This window comes from Scomber scombrus, chromosome 10, assembly GCF_963691925.1.
Source record: "Scomber scombrus chromosome 10, fScoSco1.1, whole genome shotgun sequence".
NCBI classification, from domain to species: Eukaryota; Metazoa; Chordata; class Actinopteri; order Scombriformes; family Scombridae; genus Scomber; species Scomber scombrus.
The window spans coordinates 17,388,663-17,411,016 of record NC_084979.1 but is presented as its reverse complement, the minus strand read 5'-3'; the positions used below and the strand labels follow the sequence as shown (position 1 = coordinate 17,411,016).

General features: G+C 40.3%; 1 protein-coding gene across 1 annotated transcript; it reads right to left on the bottom strand.

Annotated features, from left to right (window-relative positions):
* Nucleotides 1-745: 745 nt before the first annotated feature.
* Nucleotides 746-21,878, bottom strand: ngfa (nerve growth factor a (beta polypeptide)). Its single transcript, XM_062427796.1, has 3 exons — nt 21,640-21,878; nt 2,889-2,996; nt 746-2,214 (listed from the first exon to the last, which is right to left on the bottom strand). Exon 3 carries the CDS (start codon nt 2,201-2,203, stop codon nt 1,313-1,315), a length of 891 nt encoding a protein of 296 aa, XP_062283780.1. The 5' UTR covers nt 2,204-2,214; nt 2,889-2,996; nt 21,640-21,878; the 3' UTR covers nt 746-1,312.
* Nucleotides 21,879-22,354: the final 476 nt, after the last annotated feature.

Below are 22,354 nucleotides of genomic sequence, written 5' to 3'. Positions count from 1 at the left end.
CTTTTACCATGTGACCAGTTAAAACGAAGCAATGTCTTCTAGTGGCCCCTTGTTACAGAGTGCATGTTGATATGTGAACTCTCCTGTCAAAGAATGATTTCCCCCTCTGTTTGATTTGAATCATTTTCTGTGACGTGACCAGGTAAAAATGTATTTTACATCCTAAGAAAAAACACTAAGATAGTTTAAAAAATAAATAAACATAATGATGTGTATTCTTCTTTATTCCCTACCCCACTAATGTTGTAATGACTCCTTAGATTCATCTTGTGACCCCTTATAAGGCCCAAACCCCAAGTTTGAGAACTAGTTTAAAGTACACTTTAATCACTGATTTTACTTTTAATTATTGCATTAATTTATTTTCTGGTTACTTGGGGCAGCAAAATAATTTGTAAACACAATATCATATTTTTACTTGATAAAGTTGGTACAGTAAGCATGTTCATGAAGAGTTGTCTATTTACACATTGCTATGGAGCGTTATTTGCATTAATTCTGAGTCATGTTTCTGGCCACCTGATGAATGTAAATCCAATGCGCACTCTTTTTAACTCTATTTTGGTCTCCTGAGGGAAATACAAGGCTCTTTAGCTGCTAAATGCTCCACTATATTCCCCAGATAAGCACTAGCTGTGTATCTGCTATTTGGTCTTGGGCAGGTTGTATACAGCGGATGTATCAAAGCTTTTCACAAAAGTATCTGCGAACCAAAACAATAAATAACAGTGTAAAACCAAAGAAATTGCTGACAAATGTTTTAAAAAGCTCCTTAAAACTGAGGAAAGTTCATTACTACAAATGACCCTGTTCCAAAGTCTTTTCCTCTATTGTTAACATACAAAGATTGATAGGAGCTGCTTTAAAGCTAAAATGTGAAAATCAACATTATAACTGACACAACAAACCAGGCAAGTACTGAGGTGTTTAATAAATAACAGCATGAACAACACAACATCAATAACAACATTAAAAGCTTGAATTCATTTAGTATATATACATATACTGTATATATTTTCATATTTGACTGTATAAACCATAAATATGACATGCAGTCCTCATAACTTAAAACAACCAGGACTTCTCAGACTGAGGTAGGGTCAGGGGCCAAGGGGTTGGATAGATGAAGCTGTTTGTGTATATGTCTTTGTGTATGGGGATTGAGTGCTATGGTCAGTGTGTGTGTGTTGGTGAATGTATGTGTAGAGGTGGGAAAGAGGATTACAGTATTGGCAATAAAGCTGCAGTGGCTGTTTAGGAGAAATGTGTGTGCTTGGTTCAAAGGTCAGTGGTCAGGAGTCGTTGTCCTCTGTCAGTGTCCCAGTCGTCCTGCCCAAGACTTCCGGCTGAGAACACACACACATGCAGCGTTGATGCGGATGAAACGCCAGGCTGTCCGTTCCTTGAAGATGGTGAGGGCGCTTACGAATATGTGTGTGTTGGTACAGTAGGAGTTCCAGTGGCGACTGTCGATGCCGAGACAGCCTGAGTTGCCTGATTTGGAGCCCTGTTTGCCACCCCGTCCCCCTGGCCTTCCCCCGTTTGCAGTCCCGGAGCCCCTGTGAGTGGGGGATCGGCAGGTGGTCTCATAGAAGAACTGTTTCTTCACCACATTGTTGATTGTAACGGTGGGCAGCACTGTCACCTCATTCCCGGCTATGTCAGTAGCCCGTGTCAGGTTGCCCACCCAGGTATTTATGCTGTCACATACTGAATACTCTCCCCTGTGCATGGAGTGTGATCCTGCTCTACGCCTTACCCTCACCCCTGTCACCCCTTCAATGTCATAGCCCTCGCCTTCCAGGGCATCGTGCGATGGGGGTACCTCACTGAAGACAACACGGGGTGAGGAACGGTAACGTCTCTTGGAAAAGAGCTTGGGGTCCACCACTGGGATGGAGGGGTCAGGGGTGGAATCCGATGTGGTGTGCCTGACGATAGGGCTCATATCCTGGGAGTGTGAAGCTGCCCGATGAGGCCTCTTGGTCCTGTGGTGGCTGGTCCTATGATTCTCCTGTGAAAAATAATGTCCAGAGAGCTGGTCTGCTGCTGCTGTCTGCTGCTGTCCTGCTCTTTGATTGGCTACCGTCTGCTGTCCTACTTTGTGGTTGGCTGCCCCGGTGCTCCGGGCCAATCCATCTCCCATGTTCAGTACAGCCTGGACGCCTATCAGGAGGAGCAGGACCAGTGGTAACGACCTCATGGGCACACGTCCTGAGTCAAAATAATATCAGACTGTTATCTAAGGCGCTGGAGGAGTACATTGCTGTTGAAACTATTGACAAACTAAAAGAAAATTAAACAATTAGTGTTATAACTTTTATAACTTCATCTTATCATTGTCAAGTAAAATTACAATTTTATAAAAACATTTTCTGCATACACAATTCAGATGATTAAAAAAGAGGATTGAATGTGATTTTTTTAGATAACTGATTTTGACACCTTTATGTTTTTTGACTCTTGACTCTGACGCATATAACGATAAATTAAATTAGATTAATCGGAAAATTATAATAGATTAGCTGAAAGTAATGAAAGGTAATAATTAGCTACAGTCTAAGCATACATACATCACTAAGGAGGAACTGTTTACTGCATAATCAGTAGGGAAGTTAAACCTGCAACATCTGACTTTTTCTTTGTTCATTTGGGTGAAGCAGAAACATTCTCTTAACACTAATCGACATATTCCAATAGGTTTGGTTTTTGACCCCTAAAAACACTGATTAGAGCAGCTTTAAGGAGCATTTTCTGCCACTTCAGGGCTCTGGTTGAGTAACAAATGTTAAGTCCATTTTCTCTACTAAGACAAGACTAACATTGTGGTGCCTTGAACTTGAATGTGTCTTGTTTTGTGTGTTGCTGTGGTGAGTGTTTATGTGTACCTGTGGAATGTGTCCAGTTGAAGTGGGAGCCCCTGTGGACTCTAGAGCCAGACTCCAGTGCAGGCCGGGCCCCTCATGCCTGCCATCTGGACCCCCTGAACCACAGCTCTGTAACACACACACACACGCACGCACGCACACACACACACACACACACACACACACACACACACACACACACACACACACACACACACACACACACACACACACACACACACACACACACACACACACACACACACACAGAATGTTTAACTTAAACAGATAGATTTAATTGATATTTTACTAAAAAATGCCGGTAATTTAATAAATATGCCAATAAAACTTAATCTAAACAACTATGCTTCAACTCAAGAGCAGGACACACTAGTGTACACAGAGGATTAAAAAAATACATCAACAACCTTTTCTGCATGTACGTATAGCGAGTGACTTTCAGTAGTTTCCACACATTTGGCACTAATAACCCCAACATCAAAGCTTAAAAGACACTCTCTGGCAACAAATGTACAAAGCCACCGTAGAAATTGAACTCATAACATTATTTAAAATTATATGTACCAGTTTTCTTCTACATTAAGCAACTAGTTGTAGAAGAAGAAAGCAAGCAAATGCTCTTGCTATAAGCCTACGTTTTTGAACTAATAAGAGGCTTTTATCTACTTAGCCTAATTCTCCTCAGAGTAACTGTTTAACTTAAATGTTTCTCATGTGTTATCGTTACTTTTAAGTCGTGTTCTAGATGCGCACATCCGGAAGAAAAAACTTTAAAACAAGTGCTGGACCAAAGAACTAAATGTGTTTCTCAATTGTTGACATGGCACATTCGACATAACGACTTTTCGTGTTTCAGACTGTTTTTAACATTAAGTCGTAAAACACAAGTGCCAGAAAGGTGCAAGTGACATCAATCAGGAAGCAAGGTAGACATTTTCAGTTTAGCAATGTATTGGATGACTTTGAGAGCACTACAAAACTCTGGGCCGTCACCTCTCTTCCTTTGACAACCATTACTCTTAAAGACATACGCAATCTACCATTACCTTATCTCTTGCTAAGTACACACACACACTCACCATGTTTAACTCTTTGAGCTTAGACTTGCCATACATTAGAATGTGTGGCATTTCACACCTCATTACATGTTACATATATATTCAAAGTAAAGCACTCCATCATACATCATTAATAGAGGATAGGAACACATGCATGCACACACAAACACTGTCACACATATAAATGGTATATTTCTTTGACACGCATGCCATACATACGCATGTAGGCATGCATGTAAGGTTGTTTTTATGGATAGTTTGCATGCTTAGATGCTGTGATATGTGAATACGTAACCACACAAAAACACACACAGACACACACACAGACACACACACACTCCCACACAAACACTCTGAAGGTCACTGAGGTGAGTTGAAATGGGAGTGTCAGTATTTTTGACATATCTACAGTCGTTCTGTAAAACCCATCTTGCTGGTACGGCGTTCAAATACCACAAAGTTTATTGGAGTTGTAAATGTTTACTCCAACATGTTTAATTTTACTACCCTGCTGTGAAGGGTCCAACCTTCTGGCTTCATTGGAAAAGCGTAGGAGACAATTAGTAATACAAAGCGATCTTTACAAAGATGAAACGTTAACTAGTTTTTATTTAATCTTTTGTAGCACCCTGGTCTTCAAGAAAAATGAACTATATTGAAATCCTCCTAGTGTTACAAATAATAAACAGTAGAGGTCAGTGTTGGCTGCAGCGCCTGCATACATGCAGACCAGCATTTGAAGATAAAATCCAGCAGCTGAGAAATATCAAAATGTCACTGACCCGTTTCCCATCAGAAATAGCAACTCAGTTGCATGAGAGAAGTTTAGCATCTTACATCATTTCTAAGTTGAGAACGCTTCCTTGAGATTTCTGTTCTCTGAACCACTTTTATCTACATGTTTGTCTGCAAGGCAGTGGTGGAAAGTAACTTCATATACATGTACAGTTTTGAAGAACTTGTATTTAATTACCTTGTTTCCACTACATTTCAGAAATAATTACACAATTCATATAGTATAAATACTGGATTTGGCTTTTACACATAACCTATTGTGATAAATGCAATATATGTGCATAATTGGTATTTAACTAAAGATTAAGGTTTTTCATTCAGTACAAATCATATGATGAGCTTTCAAATATGGTACATTGCTGTAAATGAAATGACCCAAAAGCATATAAAGTTGTTACCTCAAATAGCCACAACACGAACACTTAAAAAAAAGTGGTCATTCTACAAAATAAGTGTGTTTCTTGTGATACATTTTTCCAAAGAATAGACTATTACTTAAGTAACATTTTCAAATGCAGGGCTTTAACATGTAATGTATTATATCAACATTGTTGCTTTCACTTAAATTCAAGATCGGAATAGTTATTGCAAAAGGACCAGTTTGGCATTGCATCTTCAAAACCTAGTAATGTTGGGCAATGGAGCGTTTACAGACACTGACCGACTAGTGATATCTTTTGGCTTCAATGAACACAATATCACACGCGCACGCACGCACACGCACACGCACACGCACACTCTCTCTCTCTCTCTCTCTCTCTCTCTCTCTCTCTCTCTCTCTCTCTCTCTCTCTCTCTCTCTCTCTCTCTCTCTCTCTCTCTCTCTCTCTCTCTCTCTCTCTCTCTCTCTCTCTCTCTCTCTCTCTCTCTCTCTCTCTCTCTCATACACATATGGAGCTGGTCCAAACAGGCAGTAAGTTGATTGATCCAGGCTGACGAGCAGCTCACTATTTACATGGCCCAGGGTGAGCCGGGAGGATCCTAATGTTAAAACTATGTGGCTTGTGTTTAATGCCGGTGGAGCCAGCATAAACACGGCAGTGCAGGAGCACAGGGGTCAGAGTGGTTTAGAGAGCACCTCTGACTTATAGGATTACTTTAGCGCTGAATCAGAATCTGTCTGGCTACCCTTCCGACCCTCTCACACAAAATACTGTATTTGAATAATAAACAGACAGGCACTACTTTACATACAAACATTCAAACACAAACTCACGTTATGCTCCTAAGGTATTCTAGTATTTCAGTGAGCTGGGTTTGGATGTGCTCCCAATGCTGTTTGTTTGTTTTATGGCTTTGTGGAAACAAAACCGCACTCCACTCCAGAAATTGTGTGTTGAAAGTAAAATATTTTAGCTACATTTGCAGGGTGTTGACTGGGCCTGGAACAAACAATGTTAGATGAATGGTCCAATGGATTTTACATACTGACATGCATCCTATATCAAACTGGGGTGGGGGAAAGTTGATCCATATGGTACTGATAAAACAGGAAGTCAGAGTGGTGTGTGTGAGGCTCCCTGCATTTTGACATGCTCAAGATAGGGAGCTGCTTTCCTCTTTAGTGTCCAGGCAAAGGTATTCCAAATGACAAACACAGAATGGTTCATATTTTCAGAATGACAACATACTGTAATAATACACACTGGTATAAACAAAGCAGTGGTTCAATATTGTTTTATGATTCATGCTTTGTATAGTTCTGAAGTTTACCAAGGAGGATGTTTATGAGAACAGACTTTGTAAAACAGCCTGAGGTAGTGTACTCAGTTCTAAGGAAGATCCTTTTCTCTCAATTGGCTGACTTCAAAGCTTTGCCAAACTGTAAATCAAGACCATTTCGGTTGAGTTATCCATCACGAACGCTACAAGGACATGAGTGTTAGAGGCAATACAAGGCATTACCTGGTTATACAAGATTGTCAAAGTATGTGGAAAGTCATGCAACTACTAGGTTATGACCTGGAAAATGAATCATTAGGGAGCATGAGAGGAAAACACTTGAGACAGAGACTAATTACTCGGCCCAAGGCAGTAGAGACACACCACACATTTACTGGCACTGACTTTGCAGCCAGTGACACATTTTCATTTTGTCTGCCCGTCCACAAGATGCTCTACTGATCGGAATCTGGTATCTACAAGCTGCCAAATGACCGCATGAGGCTGTAGTACAATATGTTGACTGTAGTACAGTGACAACAAGACAGGTGAGCCAAAACATGAGAGCATTGCCTGCCATCAGTCCGAGGTTAGTTTACAGTTAGCAGGGCTCCTCTTATCCGTGTGATACATTTGTCATTAGTTACAAGTCCTTGTTAAAAGATGTCTAGGAGCGGCACGTCAACAGTTCTCTAAAACAAACACACTCCTCGCCCTCACAACAGCATCAGATTATGAGAGGGTGTGAAAGACAGACTGACAGCTACAGCGGTAGAGAGAAAGGAAACAGAGAGAGGGTGATGCAGTGAGAAAAGAGAGGAAGGTCAACACTTTCTCTGTGTCTTTCATCAGCTTGGTGAGGTGCAGTTCCTCCTCCTGTCATCCGTTGGAAATAATTATCAAGGGAGATGAACGCCAGGTCAACTTGCTCCCTTTCACTCTTACACACACAAATGTTTGAGGATATATTTTTCGCCTTGTAAATGTTCGTTAATCCGAGTTTGAAAAATGCAATTGGTTTTTCAGGACCAGGTTTAATATTTTATTTGAAAACTTTACACGGTAAAATGCACATACAGTCTACTAGCAATTCACAATATACTTTTCACCTCACAGATCCATACAATTGTAATGCCTGCATTTCTATTCACAGTTTTTGTCACGCAAAATTATGTCATGCAGCGTCTGTTATAATTCTCCAAACATTCTTGAGAGGTTGTCAGTGAGCCAGTTTTTCTTGGAAACACTTCAGAAGTCTCATATGGGGAGAACACAGCACAGGTTAGACAAACTCAGCTCCGTAAAATAAACTATGGAAAATAAATGTTTTCAATAAGCCAGACAATCAGTCAAAATCATTTAAATAGGACAATGTATTGATTCTGCTGGATGTGATGTTACACAGTGACTATATCCATTAATGCAGGGACCATTCATCTATCACTGAAGTATATTAAGAAGGAATTTAAAATAAACTATTTGAAAAACCAGTTTAAAATGAATTGTTCTTGTACAGAACTACATGGTGTTTCAGTCATTCTGTGGTTCATAAACATTTCAATACAAGTCTACAATTGCAAAAACCATCAGTTGCATATTTTGTGGTTGTGGTGAAAGTGTTGAAACAAGGAATCCATTGATTATTCCTTCTTGCTGTAAGTCCAACTTGATGTCTCATCATTCTTATTTAGCCCAGTGCAACTATGTAGCTTTCAGTTAAGATTAATTGTTCTATGTCACATAAGATGATAGATGTCAAGCAGCGTATTTGACTAAAGCTATCAGACAATAGCATGTAACAGTTGTAATGTCAGTAACAGAGATGAAAGAGATCAGTGTCTGCTCAGTCCTTCCCTCATCTTCGTGTTTAAAAGACATTTGCTGTGAGAACCAAGGCACCTGTTGTGCATCAGGGATATTTCAAACAGCAACTCTGCTCAGGAGACAGGAAAAGAGAGACAGGCTGCATCAAACTGAGAGGCACACACAACCTGTTAAAACACTTGATTCCTCAGTACGATGAGAAATGATGCAAGCTACTCAGAACAAAAGAACATTTATTATGTTATAAACTGCTAGAATATGGGGGGAAAAAACGTGTAGTAATTGACATCAGCTTGTATTAGCACAAGGGGTTTGCTTGGCACAGCCATAAAATATGCCTTGGCGAGTACAACACACAGGTAAATGCATTTCCAACTTTCAAATGTATTCCTCAAGAACCATGTAGCTTCTAAGACTGACCTTTTATTCAACTTAGCTGGCTAATGCTGGCAGCCACACATCCCTCTGAATGTTTCCCAGATCAGTAAAACACTGCCAACAAGACGTCTTAGATATATTTGTGGCCTCAGCTTTTATGAATAAATTTACCTGTAATAAAATAATACATGAAGTTGGTGCCATGCAGGGAGGAGCGGCATCAAATGGTCTGTATCTGAAGTTCGATTCTTATTTTAATTAGCAAATACAAGGTATGTGTGGTTGGCGCCTGTGGGATTTTTTTAATATGTGTGCAGGGCATCTTGAGAATATCAGGGAAGCAGGGAGCCACAGTATGTAAACTGAAAAAAATGGGCATTGGCAATCAGCCAGTGTTTTCATGCTTTTCTCGGTCTGTTTCTTTCTGTCGATCTGGGTCTCATTTATCCAGGTTCTGTCTTTGTGCTCCTGGAATGTAACCTACTGTCTGTTCACCTTCTCTCTCACGGTTAAAAGCCATATATAACTTCCTGGATACATGGCAGTTTCTGTGTCTAACGATAACAGATTTCAACACTGTAAGCATATGTGGACAGGTGCAGGCCGCTGCTATTACTGCCGGATCTGCTTTATTATTTCCTTGTGGAAAACTTAAACAATCAATCCCAATCAGATCCATAAGGTCCTGAGCAACAGAGCAAGCTGAGCAGCTACACCTCCACTAATTAGACTTGGGGGAGCAAACATGTGCTTTTGCATCCCCATTTTTTGATAATACAACTTTGCTATTTTTTTTTTTTTTTTTTTTACATTTTAGCTATTTTGGATAAAAACATGTATAGTTAAAAATTACATTTGTAGCACCCTTAGAGTCTTACCACCAGAAAAGCATGTTACACTAACTATGTCACTGCCTTCTGAATATCTGTCCGGTTGGTTTTCAATCGTCGCACTCAGACAAATCAAGACCAAAGTCAGACAGACTTGACTCTGTTGGTGCAGGCTACAAATGAAACATCAAAGTTTGTGGATCTTGCAAAAAGGTGAGACATGATGATGTTGAAGCACAGGAACAGGTAGATGAGACAACTTTCTGGATGTCAAAGCTATGTAGTGTGTTATTGGAGTAGCTGGCTGGCTACCCCAATCACTCTCTCCCACACGCTCTCCCTCCTATTCATTCTTCTTCAATCATGCCCAGCTTTATTGGCTCTATTTTACAGGACATACCACCTTCAGGTGTTAATTAAATTAAAAGACTTCCTGCCATAATTCCCTGTGCCTGTCACTAATCTTGCACCCCCACTTCAATCTATAACTAGGCGTCCATGATCACATCCATAGACCCTCTCCCTGGAGATCTGACTCCCCTCCATCTCAAACCAAGCCAGTGGGTCAGTGTGTTTTTGTTTTTTCTTTTGTTACTGTGGGCTACAAATAATTGGTTACTGCTTCAGAAGCTGTGAAGTGATTTCTCTAAAGACATGCCTGCCACATACAATAGGATTTCAATTAGCCATCCCAGTAGAAGGAATTTTTCTTTGAAGCGGGATCATTAAAACTGTTGGACTTGTGTCTTGTGCATATGGTTCCACTTTTACTATTTCACTGATACAATCTGCACAAGGAAAATCTAAGTATTAAATCAGGAAAGAAAAATTCAAATCAGTTAGCTGAATAAAAACAACTACTAATTAAATCCACCCCACATACCTGACAAATAATGAGGCACAGTTGTCATGATCCTGTGTCTCCCTAACCTGCTACCACTCCTCGTGTGGCTCTCTCCCTTGCTCTCCTTGTATGTGTGTGATTGTTTGAATGGAGACTGGTGTGCCGGAGTGTGAGCAGTGCCACACCAGCTGCTCCTCATCTGAGTAATCAAGCCCTCTTCAAATACTCAGCCCTGCCACTACTACGCTGCCAGTTTATTATGCTGCAAGCCATTTCTCATGCATTTATCCTGTTTTCCTGTTGTAGCCTGCTTTCCCTTGCCTAACCCTGTCTCATGCAGTTTCGCCTGCTCTCTTTTTGGCTCCTGTCTCCTAGTCTCATCTCCTCAGTCCTGCTTCCCTGCCTTGGGCCCCCATTTCTTCCCAGCTTCCAGCCAATGCCGCAGCCCCAGGTTCCCAGTTTCTAGCCGATGCTTTCCTAAATCTGCAGTCCATTTCCTCAGCCTTTACAATAAATACTTCATTCTTATCATATTCCTGTCTCCTTACAAATGAGTGTAACAGCATTAACAAGTATGTGAATTTTAAGTTCCCATACAGTTGTAAGGTACTCTCATTTATCTATGCCATATCAAGTCTCAAAGGCACTTCCCTGACAAAGCTCCCATTCCTGTCCAAATACTGAAACACAGTTTGAGGAAGCGTAGACCTTGAGTTTTGCGTATACTGTATCTCTCTGACATAACGAAGATCTTTTTTAATCTTTTTTTCAGCTGAGATTTTACATGACTTCAGCTGTGCATAAGCCTACATGTGGAATAACATCTTGGCACAGCAAGCAGTTTGCAAGGGCAACAATGTGACAAAGCAGAGATATGATTACAATGTCACCTCAGCTTTTTTCCGTTGTCACACATTGTCCTACAGTAAGTCGAACAATGAATCAATCAGTCCCTATTTAAATAGCATCAAATCACAACAAAAGTTATCTCAAGGCCCTTTTCACATAGAGCAGGTCTAGACCATACTCTTCATCATAATAATAGATTGGATCCTTGTGGTGTTTGAAAGGAATCCAAAATAAACCTTTTAGCTGAGAGCAGGACTGAGTAGAAATTACATTTCAAAGAAATAAAGAATAAGTAGCAAATATAAACTGTAAACTGAAACAATACAGCTCTTTGAACATCAAAGAAAATCATTTTTTCTTTTTCTTTTTCTGTTAATGGTGGTAGTTTACAGCACTTTCCCAGAAACTGCATACTTTGTTTAAAATATGTTATGTAAAACTGTGTTGGTTTTTCTGGAGCTATTTATGAACAGATGGGCTACAGATTATGTTATGATTAATTAAAAAGGCACTACAGAACATGAATAATCAATGCAAGTGAAGTTGGTTTTAGAGGATAATTCTACATCATTAAGACTATGATTTTGTTTTTGACCACTGTCACTCTTTAATTCTGCTGTTATTGCATGAAAGGACCTTTGAGACAGTGAATTTCAGTGGTGCAATGCTGTTTTATGCCCTTATAATGAACTCTTGACTGCTGTCTTGGAACTGGGCAAAACTCTAGGCATGAGCTTCCTTTGGCAATGAAGCAAAACCACAACCAGAGCACTGTGGCTGTGTTAGTGAAAGTCCCCCCACTTCCCTCCCTAGTACCGGGCCCATCCCCAAGACACCCCAGCCTCTCCCTGTACTGGACCAGCAGACGTGGGAGGCCAGTCCTCCAGGCCTTGAAGGCAGGATGAACACAATGATTAACATGTTTTCCAGACCCCTAGTTTTTATGACCTTGACATTCAACTATCTTCTCATGACAAGTGGTTAATCTTTTGGCATGGCGGTGGTAATAACTCCCCTTTCCTGGTGAGAATCTAAGATCCCACAGCGAAACAGTGAGAGGGGGGCTAGAGGCAAGAATGCCTGTCTGGCCACGGACAGGGATGAAGACAGTGGGATGGAGAGGAAGGAATCAGTAACATCAAGGGATGGGGAGAGGCAACAAGTAATGGAGGGAGGGGTGCAGATGGGCAATTAGATGTCTTGGGAATTGAACAAATAATAAAGGAGCATGTGATAGAACAGAGCAAGGAAGGACAAGGTTAAGGGAGCAAAAAGGAAGACAAAGAAAAGTTCAAAGACAGGGAAGGAATAAGGGCTGCAGAGAGTTACAAAGTATTGAGGAGTAAAGGACAAATGGTGTCTGATCTCCCAGCTGCTTTAACAGCAAAGAATATTTCTCACATCCTTTTTCCAGCCAACAGCCAAAACAACTGTGAGCTGATGTAGTGCATGTTGCTTATTTACTTACAGGGCATCCACTGGAGTAGAACATGAAAAGCATCATTGTTGTCTGTGCAGAGGTTCACGCATGTTGATATTAATTCCACTGCAACAATGTTAGTGTGTATGTGATTGAAATCGCTAACACAGAACAATGAAATGTTTCTGATAAAGATCAGTGACTAATGTAAGATTGACTCATTAAGCTCATCATTTTGACTTGACTGATAGTACAATCTGACATGCATCCTTTGAATGTGTCTTTCACAATGCGTACCTTTGATGAAATCAAGCATATAGATTTGCATGCAACACTTTTTGACTGAATGCTATTGTGAACAAAACAGTGGAGGAATGATTGTGAATGAGTCACCCAGGTGAATTTGCGAACAGAACATCAAGTGAAACGTGGGCGTAAATACACAGAAGTGCTCACTCAGACACCAAGTTTTTCCATTTCACCCCACTTGTATTGTTCTCTCACCTGATGCCATGAGCATGAGTGTAGGTCTGTAGATGGAAAATGGGTATATATTCAATTCAGCTCATTCAGCCTTTACTGTCCACAGAGGGCATGTCTGGTGCAGCATAAAAATAATGGGAGAAACATTCTGTTCATACCAAAACAACAAAAACACTATCAACAAGTAACAAGCAGACAGCAACAACAAACAAGACTATAAATAACAAGTAATAGCAAACATCAAGTTTACAAAGTGCAATGAGTAAAAAAAGTATAAGTAGTAAAATGTACAAAGTGGACTGTAGTTCATGTTTAATGGCAGCAACTGCCTTATGTAGGAGCCTTGAGTTCTGGAGTTCCTGAGTCTAGGGACCCTATACCTCCGCCCAGAGGGCAGAAGGTGGAACTCCTGGTCCTACTCCTGATCTTTGTTGTCCTCTGGAGTGGATGGCATTTGTGTTATCCTTCCATTGCTGTTTGTTGTTGTTTGGAGGTACTAAGAATCTCATCATTGGACAGGCCTCCATTAACTCCCACTCCCTGGGATCTGTTCGTCAACAAGTCCAACATCCATCCCACCAAGGAGAGGTCTAAGGTGAAAGTTGGATGAGACCCCCCCATTGCTCCTATAGGCAAACTGCATGGGGTCCAATATGACTTCTGTTTTGTTAATGATAATATATTTGATGATTCTGTCATTCTGGGACAGCTGTGGCTCAGGAGATAAAGCAGGTCGTCCACTAATCAGAAGATTTGCAGTTTAATTCCCGCCTCCTCCAGTCCGCATATCGATGTGTCCTTGGGCAAGATACTTAACCCTTAATTACTCCCAATGGCTGCAGCAATGGTGTATGAATGTGTGTGTGAATGTTAGCTTCCCCCTGATGAGACTACAAAAGACTACAAAAGCGCTATATAAGTACAGTCCATGTACAGTCCAACTACCATTTTACCATCTCAAAACATTTCACCAGTGAGAGCAACTGGTTCTTTAGCAAACTTAGTACTTAAACAGTGGCTTTTTTCCAGAGCATGGATAGCCTCTGTTAATTCAGAGAGGTCTGAAACATGTGCTGCCTGATGTTGCAAATTGGGGTTGGCCCAGGATATAAGAATTCTATCACTAACACAATCAGGGTTACAGCTTTTTCTGACTAACTTCAAACCATAGACTGCTCTATGACAGTTGGTTCTCCAGTGGACACAAGTACACTAATACAATTTCCTTCTTTAAAGTAATGTTCATCAAATCTCAGATAACAGTCATTAAGTCCATTTGACAGGTCAGTGTTATCGTGAAATGAGCCACAGGGAACAGAACCCCCACTAGCACTCTTTTGCACCCCTGCCATCAAAGCAGATCTAATACCGATTTATTTCCGTTTTGTTTTCCTGCTTTACCTCCAGACAGGCCTGCACTTTCTCCAAAATACCTCCCATCGGGTAAGCCAGCTTCTTCTTATTTAAGCTGGCTATAAGGGACACTCGTGGTTTGTTGTTGGGGTATATTTTTTCAGGAGCCCTAGTGACATAGATATCCCCACAAAACTGAATGTAGAAACTAGCAACATCAGCTAGCTATTGATGTGGGTTGGGATCTTGGTTAGTCTCCGTTTCCTTTGTCAGATATGCCCCCCTAACTTAAGCAATATGAGTTGTCTGATGTGTAGAGACCAGACTTTGGGAAGGAGCTAGCGGATTGTTTTTTTTAGTGGTTGTATTGAATCCTGTCCTGCTTGGTTTGCATGACTAGACCACAGGTAGTATAGAGCAAAGTCCAGAAAATCAAAATATGGAGTGAGTCCATGATGACTACACTTTGGCTGAATTCTACTTCTTTGCACTTCCCTATCCTGCCAATAAACACTATTTACAAAACAAGAAAACAAAATGGATAAGGTGTAGATGGCATGGATGCTAGTTTGGGCAGCATCATCTTGGCCCCATATTGCATCAGACATTAGATTGTATATACTGTATATGGCATTGTTTTAATGTTTACATTTGTATTCCATCAATGAGAAAAAGGTTCTGGTCAAGTCTCTTCTTGATGCATGTTATGATAATAAGTGAAATTTTACATGAAAGTGAGTACAGTATTTGAAACGCAGTTACGGTACAATAAAAGTGCTCTGGCTGCAAGCTAGCTGTAAGCAATGCATATATATATATATATATATATATATATATATATATATATATATATATATATATATATATATACTCACACACACACACACACACACACACACACACACACACACACACACACACACACACACACACACACACACACACACACACACACGTACATGTACGAGTATGCACTTCTAACATCTTGTGTCACTCTCAATAAGAGATATGAATGTTGAGCTTTGTTTTCTATAAAGCAAAGTAATACAATCCACTTTGTTGTACCGTTACAGATGGCGTTGTCAGGACGATACTGAATCCTCTGGAGAGTGTAAAAAATTTGATGTCACTCCCAGTGATTGTTTGATTACAGTCTCACCCCTCTCACTAAAGACTTGACCCGGCCATTTTCTATTCTGTGTGGTCTCCACATCGTTCTGTCATCTCTCTCTCTTTCTCTGCTCCTGTGTCTCTCTGCCTCTCTATCTCCTTCGATTCATACCTCCCCTCCCTCCCTCCCTCTCTCTCCCCCTCTAGCTGATGTCAACCACCTGTCTGTGTGGGACCTCCCACACCCATCCTCTGTCTGTTAGCAGCATGCCATGTTCAGTGTGTGAGCAGAGCTATGGTGAAAGAGATAAGGAGGCTGCTTTCCAGTGTGTCTGCATGTGTGTTTGTGTGTGACCTGCAGCCAAAGCGTAGATGAATTAATATTTACTGTGGAGCCTGATGCTTCAGGCTTAGCAAAGAATCCAGCAGAGTGAAATTGCTTCCTACAGTGTCATCCTCCCAAAATTCCTCATGACTCACCATTTTTACACACAAGTTTGTACTAAAACAAATCTCAATGACAGATAAAACAGGTTGTTAGAGAGCAGAGGTGGAGAAAAGGGTTTGATAATCCTTCACACCTCAGTAGTTGTGTTGGTATCCTGTCTGGCTAAAACAACTATACAAAGAATGACCCCTTATTAATCTGAGCTTGTTGTGTAGGAGACAAATCTGTTATTACTAGCCAGTGGCTCATCATCCTGCATGCTGTGCATTCTCAAATCGGCATAATCCAAATAAGTGCATAATAAGTGGCTTCACTTGTATCCTTGGGGCTAAGGCATGTGTGTGTGTGTGTGTGTGTGCGTGCATGCGTGTGTGTGTGTGAGAATGTGTTTGATGCATATGCAACACAAACACAGACATACATACACACCTGTACATGTGAATTACACATACACTTGCACAAACCACATTCCTCCAATGCTGGTGTGGTTTATGTTTACAATTCTTCTGTGTATTTTCTTTGTTTGAGTTAACCTGATCTCCTTAAATAATTTGTAAGATCAGCCAAAACACAAGTGCCTCACAGCAAAAGTTAATTTCCCATTATTTGAGGCTTTGAGGTGAATTTGAATATTTGAAAAGATCAAGTCCTGTATTCTTGCCCTGTTGATGGCAACGAGGGAGACAACTTGTCCTGACAAGCTACAGTCAACCTACCAATTGGAAAAGAAAAGGAAGGAAAGTGAGAGTGAGGGCCTGTCATCACATCAATCCAAATGTACACACACACACACACACACACACACACACACACACACACATAAAAAGGAGTTGCGGTGAAACAATTCAAAACCCTAAACGTGCACTAAGTCAACAGATTAAGACCACAACACTGTTATTTTAGCAGGGTACAGACCCTGTAATTAGCTGATTTATCGGCTACCGTGTGTTTGGGCTGCATGCACATGCATGAGAGGAAAGCAGGCCATGTCTGAAAGTCATAGAGGCATTTAATGTGGAATGAGAAGGCATGTTTGCACATTCAGTTGTCATTTTGAAGCTTATAGAGTGAATACACGCACATGTGTGCAGACATAGAAACAGAAACACGCAGACACAGGCAAAAATAACCCTTTGATGGAACACCTGTCAAAATCAGATCTTCAACAGTCAAACAAAAAGACTGACTTACATTAACAGTCCTGGATTTAGTTCTCAATGCATGGAAAAGTCCAAACACAGGAGTGTATGATTGGTGCTGAAAACTAGGTCCATATGGGAAAAAGGTCCTGGGACAAAATAATTCTGCTCATGTCCAACAAGAATATCCAGTAAGTTATGAATGTCAAACAATGTTAGCTGTGATTTCCATCGTATAAATTTGCTTCCAAACATTGTGAGAACTTGTTTGTAAAGGAAATGTCAACAAGAATTACTGCAGAAAATAACTTTGCAGGTGACGTAACATTTCAGTGTTTTCCATTCTGCTCTGTGCTCTCCTGCTCCTGTGCCACATGGTTCAGGATCCTGACATGCAGTGACCTCTAGATCCCCATTTTCCTCCACAAACACAAATGTAACCCTGAGCTCAAACTCTGACCTTTTACCTCTCCCACTGATTCCAGACAGAACACTTCAGCTGTTCACTTTACACCAGATGTTCTTACCCTATTCTGTGCGTTGACCTGTGGCAGACTGCAACTCTGGTGACCCAAGAGATAACCAAAGGAGGGTCTGGGTTTATGTTTTGACCCATTAATTAACTCTTTTTTCCCCTAAACAACGATGCATTGTTTAGATGTGCAGACATTGCATATCTCTCACAGACACAGAAATAACTTATTTCTTTGGCTAAACTATGTTTTGTTCTTGTAAGGTTATGTCATCAAAGTTAAGGTTGGAGTAAAAGTGAAATTAATTCTTTCAATTTGTACTCTCTGTTTCAGCAAAATATGCATCAACCAGCAAAATAACAAGACTCTTCTTCTTTGTCAGCTTTCAACAAGGTTTGAAAATGCTTTGGTTTTCATACAGCTGTGCACACTGTGTTATAATTTGACTAATATTTGTCTCAACAATTTTTGATCAATATGGCCCTCTATTGTGGCATATATGGGGCTTTGACGGTAACAATGCCAGCAGTATGCAAAGACACAAAATTACTGATAAATTCTGAAAAGGTCATCCAGCTGGAATGTAGTGGTTTTACGTGATAGGCTTGTGTCATAACAAGTCTGTTTACTTAGACCTGGGGTCAAAACCAAATGGGACATTATTCTGGTAGCTGACAGTGCTGCTAAAATGGTGAATGTTTAGGAAGCAGGGAAAGGCAGGGGGAGATAGTGCTTTAAGAAAAACTGTAAAAAAAAAAAAAAAAAAAAAAAAAAAAGAAGAAAAAAAGAAGTGGATCAGAGGACGATCAGGTCTGCTGGTAATGGTCATGCATGATTCAAAGTCAGCTCATCAAGAATATTTAACTAACAGCAAGTGTTATGAATAACATCCTTCACTAATTAGGCTAATAACTAGTGTGTCGACTGGTAGAAGATTATGAGCAGGCAACCTCAAGCTTTTGTGATCTGATAAGAGTATTCAGACATCACTGTTCTGTGTAATCAAACTCTTAATTGTTTTTTTGTTGCCAGATGGCACTGTCCCAGATTTTGGTATCATTAGCAAATAACAAGGAATCTTTTTGGGAGGCCTGTAACAAATGTGTGTAGCACATTATTAGTCTTTAAAGGTTCCTGCAGTTAGTGTTAGATCCTGAGGTTAAATAGCCACAGTTAAACTGACAGTCCAGGTGTGCTGTCGCAGCCTCACCCCCTCCTGCCCAGGTGTACTATACAGCACTGCAGTCTAGACAGCTTGCAATTAATTCCATCCTTTATCTGTTAAAGTGGTGGATTCTGTCATGTTTTGAGGACTGAGGCATTTTGAACACACACAACTTCTATTAAACACAATTAATCAGATAAGTAGTGAGTAACACTGTTTTATAGTTTATCACCTATTCACCTGACATAAAGCTTTACAAGAAGGTACGCACAATCCAGAGATACCAACCTTTCTTCTCTCTCATACACACACATATATGCACACACAAACACACTGGTGTACCGGTGCTAACATAGGGAAAGCTGTAATTCAGCTTCAAAGGGAAACCTGAGACGGTCATGAATAATCACAGACATCTTTGTCTGCAGGGGGAAAACAGCACTGTCCATCTGCCCTCCATACACATACGCACACTAGGTTAAATTTGTTTGTGCCAGTTTATATGCTGTGTTTGGCTGGGTTGCAACAGCAGGCCATCTCCACATACACGTCTGTCCATCACTGAATCATTAAAAGACTGAGTGAGGAAGTTATACAATTGGTCGGCCAACTAAAGAGTACAGCACCTTGATATACAACTACTGTATAACAAGTGCTATAGAAATAAACTTAAACTAACATAAAAACAAATATATCCATGTCTGATGGTAACCAGGGGACCTACAAATTTAAAGCCCTCTTGTGTTTCATACATGGTCTGCCCATATACTAGATTTTGACCAATCTTGTTAGCAATGCCACTGGGTGCACATTTGGGTTTTGAAGAATATATCAAGTATGACCATTCCCATTTTAATGCTTATCAAAGTCAACCTTTTTGCCATGAAAAATAAATGCTCTTGATATTGTGCGGAAAATAAAATTATGCCACTGTAAATATATGAGAAATGCCACCTTTATGCATAACTGACAGACAGCTGATAACAATTACATCAGAAGTGGTATTGGAAAAAAAAGGCTGATTATTCCAGATCGCAACATGATGTTGGCTGTGAGGATGTTTATAGCTTGTTCAGCAAGCCAGTTCTAATTGCGTATTATAGATGGACCAGACTAAAGTTTAAAAAATCTGCAAATTTGAAGTTTCGACTGTGTCATAGAGTGTTATAGGATAAAACACTGTGTAAATAGGAAATAGCACATCAGGCCAGTAATGGACTGAGATTGATTGATGATGTAATGAACTAAATCTTTAAATAAACCCTTATTCAATGTTTTTCCTGCCTCCTGAACTTGTGAATACACTGGTTTATTAAGAAGAAAGTTCAATTTGAATAGAAGGAACACAAGTAAAAGAAAATTTGTAGACTAAGTTTAGATAGTTTAGAGTAGTTTAGTTTACACTTTTAAATTTTAAGGAGATATCACATTACATTAGTTACTGAAATGTGTAAAAATGTTATGACTGTTTGCTAAAAGGTTCTCCATCTACACAGATGGCAAGGGTTGCCTTCATCAGTAACAGTATTAAATGTCATTTTGAGGAGGATATGCTCTGAATTATCCCGTGTCAACCACATGGACAAAGTACAGTATCTGTTGAAGTGTCATGCAAAATATATGGCAGGACTTCTGCAGCTCTTTTCCCACTTCCTTTGTGGATCAACAGAGAGGTGATGAAAACACAGTCAGCTCCCCTCTGGCGCATGCTGGCAGCAAAATCGAAGCCTGTAAACAATTCTAAAAAAATCTTTTTGTACAGACTGAAGCATCTTTCTCTGGAGAGAGCTTTACTCGCTGGCCTGCACTCAAAGTTTTGATAGGTTTTCTTATCCAACACAGATGTGCACATGTATGTACAATGCTGTAGAAGCAGATAAAGTACAGTTATGTGTGTGATAGAGGAAATACAAACAGTAGTCAGCTAACTGAGTTGTCACTTCCATTTTCTATTTGTGTAAATATTAGAAAACCTTAACCAACCCTGCTTACTTGTCTTCATCTTCTCCCGCCCATAATTATATCAAAATAACACAATAGGTTTAACGTTTATATTGGTCTATTGCAGATAAAGCCTTTAGTTTATAATGTTTGTTTGTGAGTGTAAATGTTGTCTGCTGTGACATTCCTCCCCTGTCAAAGCCCGAAAGGAATTCCCTAGTAGGAATGGCAGGCATGAGGTCTGTGTTTAGCATACATGCTTGCACACACATACAAACAAATGCATACAAATATAAATATCAGAATTAAAAAAAAGATAAGTTGCACACACACATATACAAGCACCAGGCCCCATCCAGGCATAAGGATAACCTCAGCAGCATACTTCATGTTGGACACTGGAGCTCATCAGAATCTACAAGTCCTTTGAGGGTTGTGTAACATGAGCAGAGAGAAAGACATAGAAAAAGAGGGGGAGACAGAGACAGATATGAAAAAAGGGGGAGAGAAAGAAGGTAACCTAATGTCCCAGGAGTTTTCTGAACACTGAACTGGTTCCCATTGAAGTTTGGAGAAACCCCTTTTCTTCTAATCCTCACCTCTATTCTCTCTTTCTCGCTCTACCCCCTCTCCTCTTCCATCTGTATATATATCTGGCAAACTACTGCATGTGACTGGAGACAATTAAAGAACAAACCCAACAAATCTTAAATTAATTAACTTTTGGTGCCTAATGTGAGTTGTCCACTGGAATTTTCTACCCCCAACAGAGGACCAACTGGCTGCTGCTGAGCTCAATCCCAATTCAGAGACTCCACTTTCACTTAATGACAGGTATGGAGAAAATTTTAGGGCAACATTTCTGAGAGAAACTCTTCTCTTATCTCCTTTATTGCTCAATGTCTCTGTCCAATATGCACACACCACACATATTCACACCATTTTTAATTACTGTTTTAAAATAACAAGATAGTACTCACCACCCTGTTAATACTCCTTGTCTTTTTTCCCCAGTGAGTGAAAACTTCCAGAGAAAGTCTGTTATATTCCACCTCACTCTCCAGGCCAAGGGCAGAATTATCCCAAACTCCAAATCCCGCTCCTGCTTTTAAAGCTGTGAATCCAGGTCTCGGGCCATCCACTTCTGTCTGTCTCCCTCCCACACTCTTTGGGAAATGGATTGTTCTAAAAGTTTAGTAAGAGGAGTCCCAAAAGCTGCTCCCTCCCTTCTGTGTGGCTCATGACGGGTCCTAGTGCCTACTCCTTCCACGTGCTTCTCTGGAAAAAAAAGAAGCACAGCTGCTCCTCATTTACACCTAGCTGCTGTTATTCATTTTCTCCTTCCATTTGTCCCTTTTGCGCAAATTGGTGGAAATAAACTTTCACCCGGGGATGATTCAACTTCTTTTCACGTGAGACTTGACGTCACCTAATAGTGAGGCTTTCCCTGTGTGATGCAAGCTTCCCAAGATTGCCTTTATTGTTCCACACCTGAGTCATTGCTACCTTGGTGTAGATACCCTTTGATACAGTCATCCTTGGTGTAAAGGATGGTTATGGTGGCTAAAGTTAAATTAAACAGCTAAGCGGACATTTCAGAAAATGTGGTGCACTGAATATGCCCATATTTTTCCCATTCACACTTTCAAAAACTGTACAGTCAAATGAAATTCTTGAACTTACAAGAAAAAAAAA

Bases quoted from the DNA above. Each gene is read 5' to 3' on its own strand.
- ngfa (XM_062427796.1), bottom strand. From the start codon at position 2,203: ATGAGGTCGTTACCACTGGTCCTGCTCCTCCTGATAGGCGTCCAGGCT.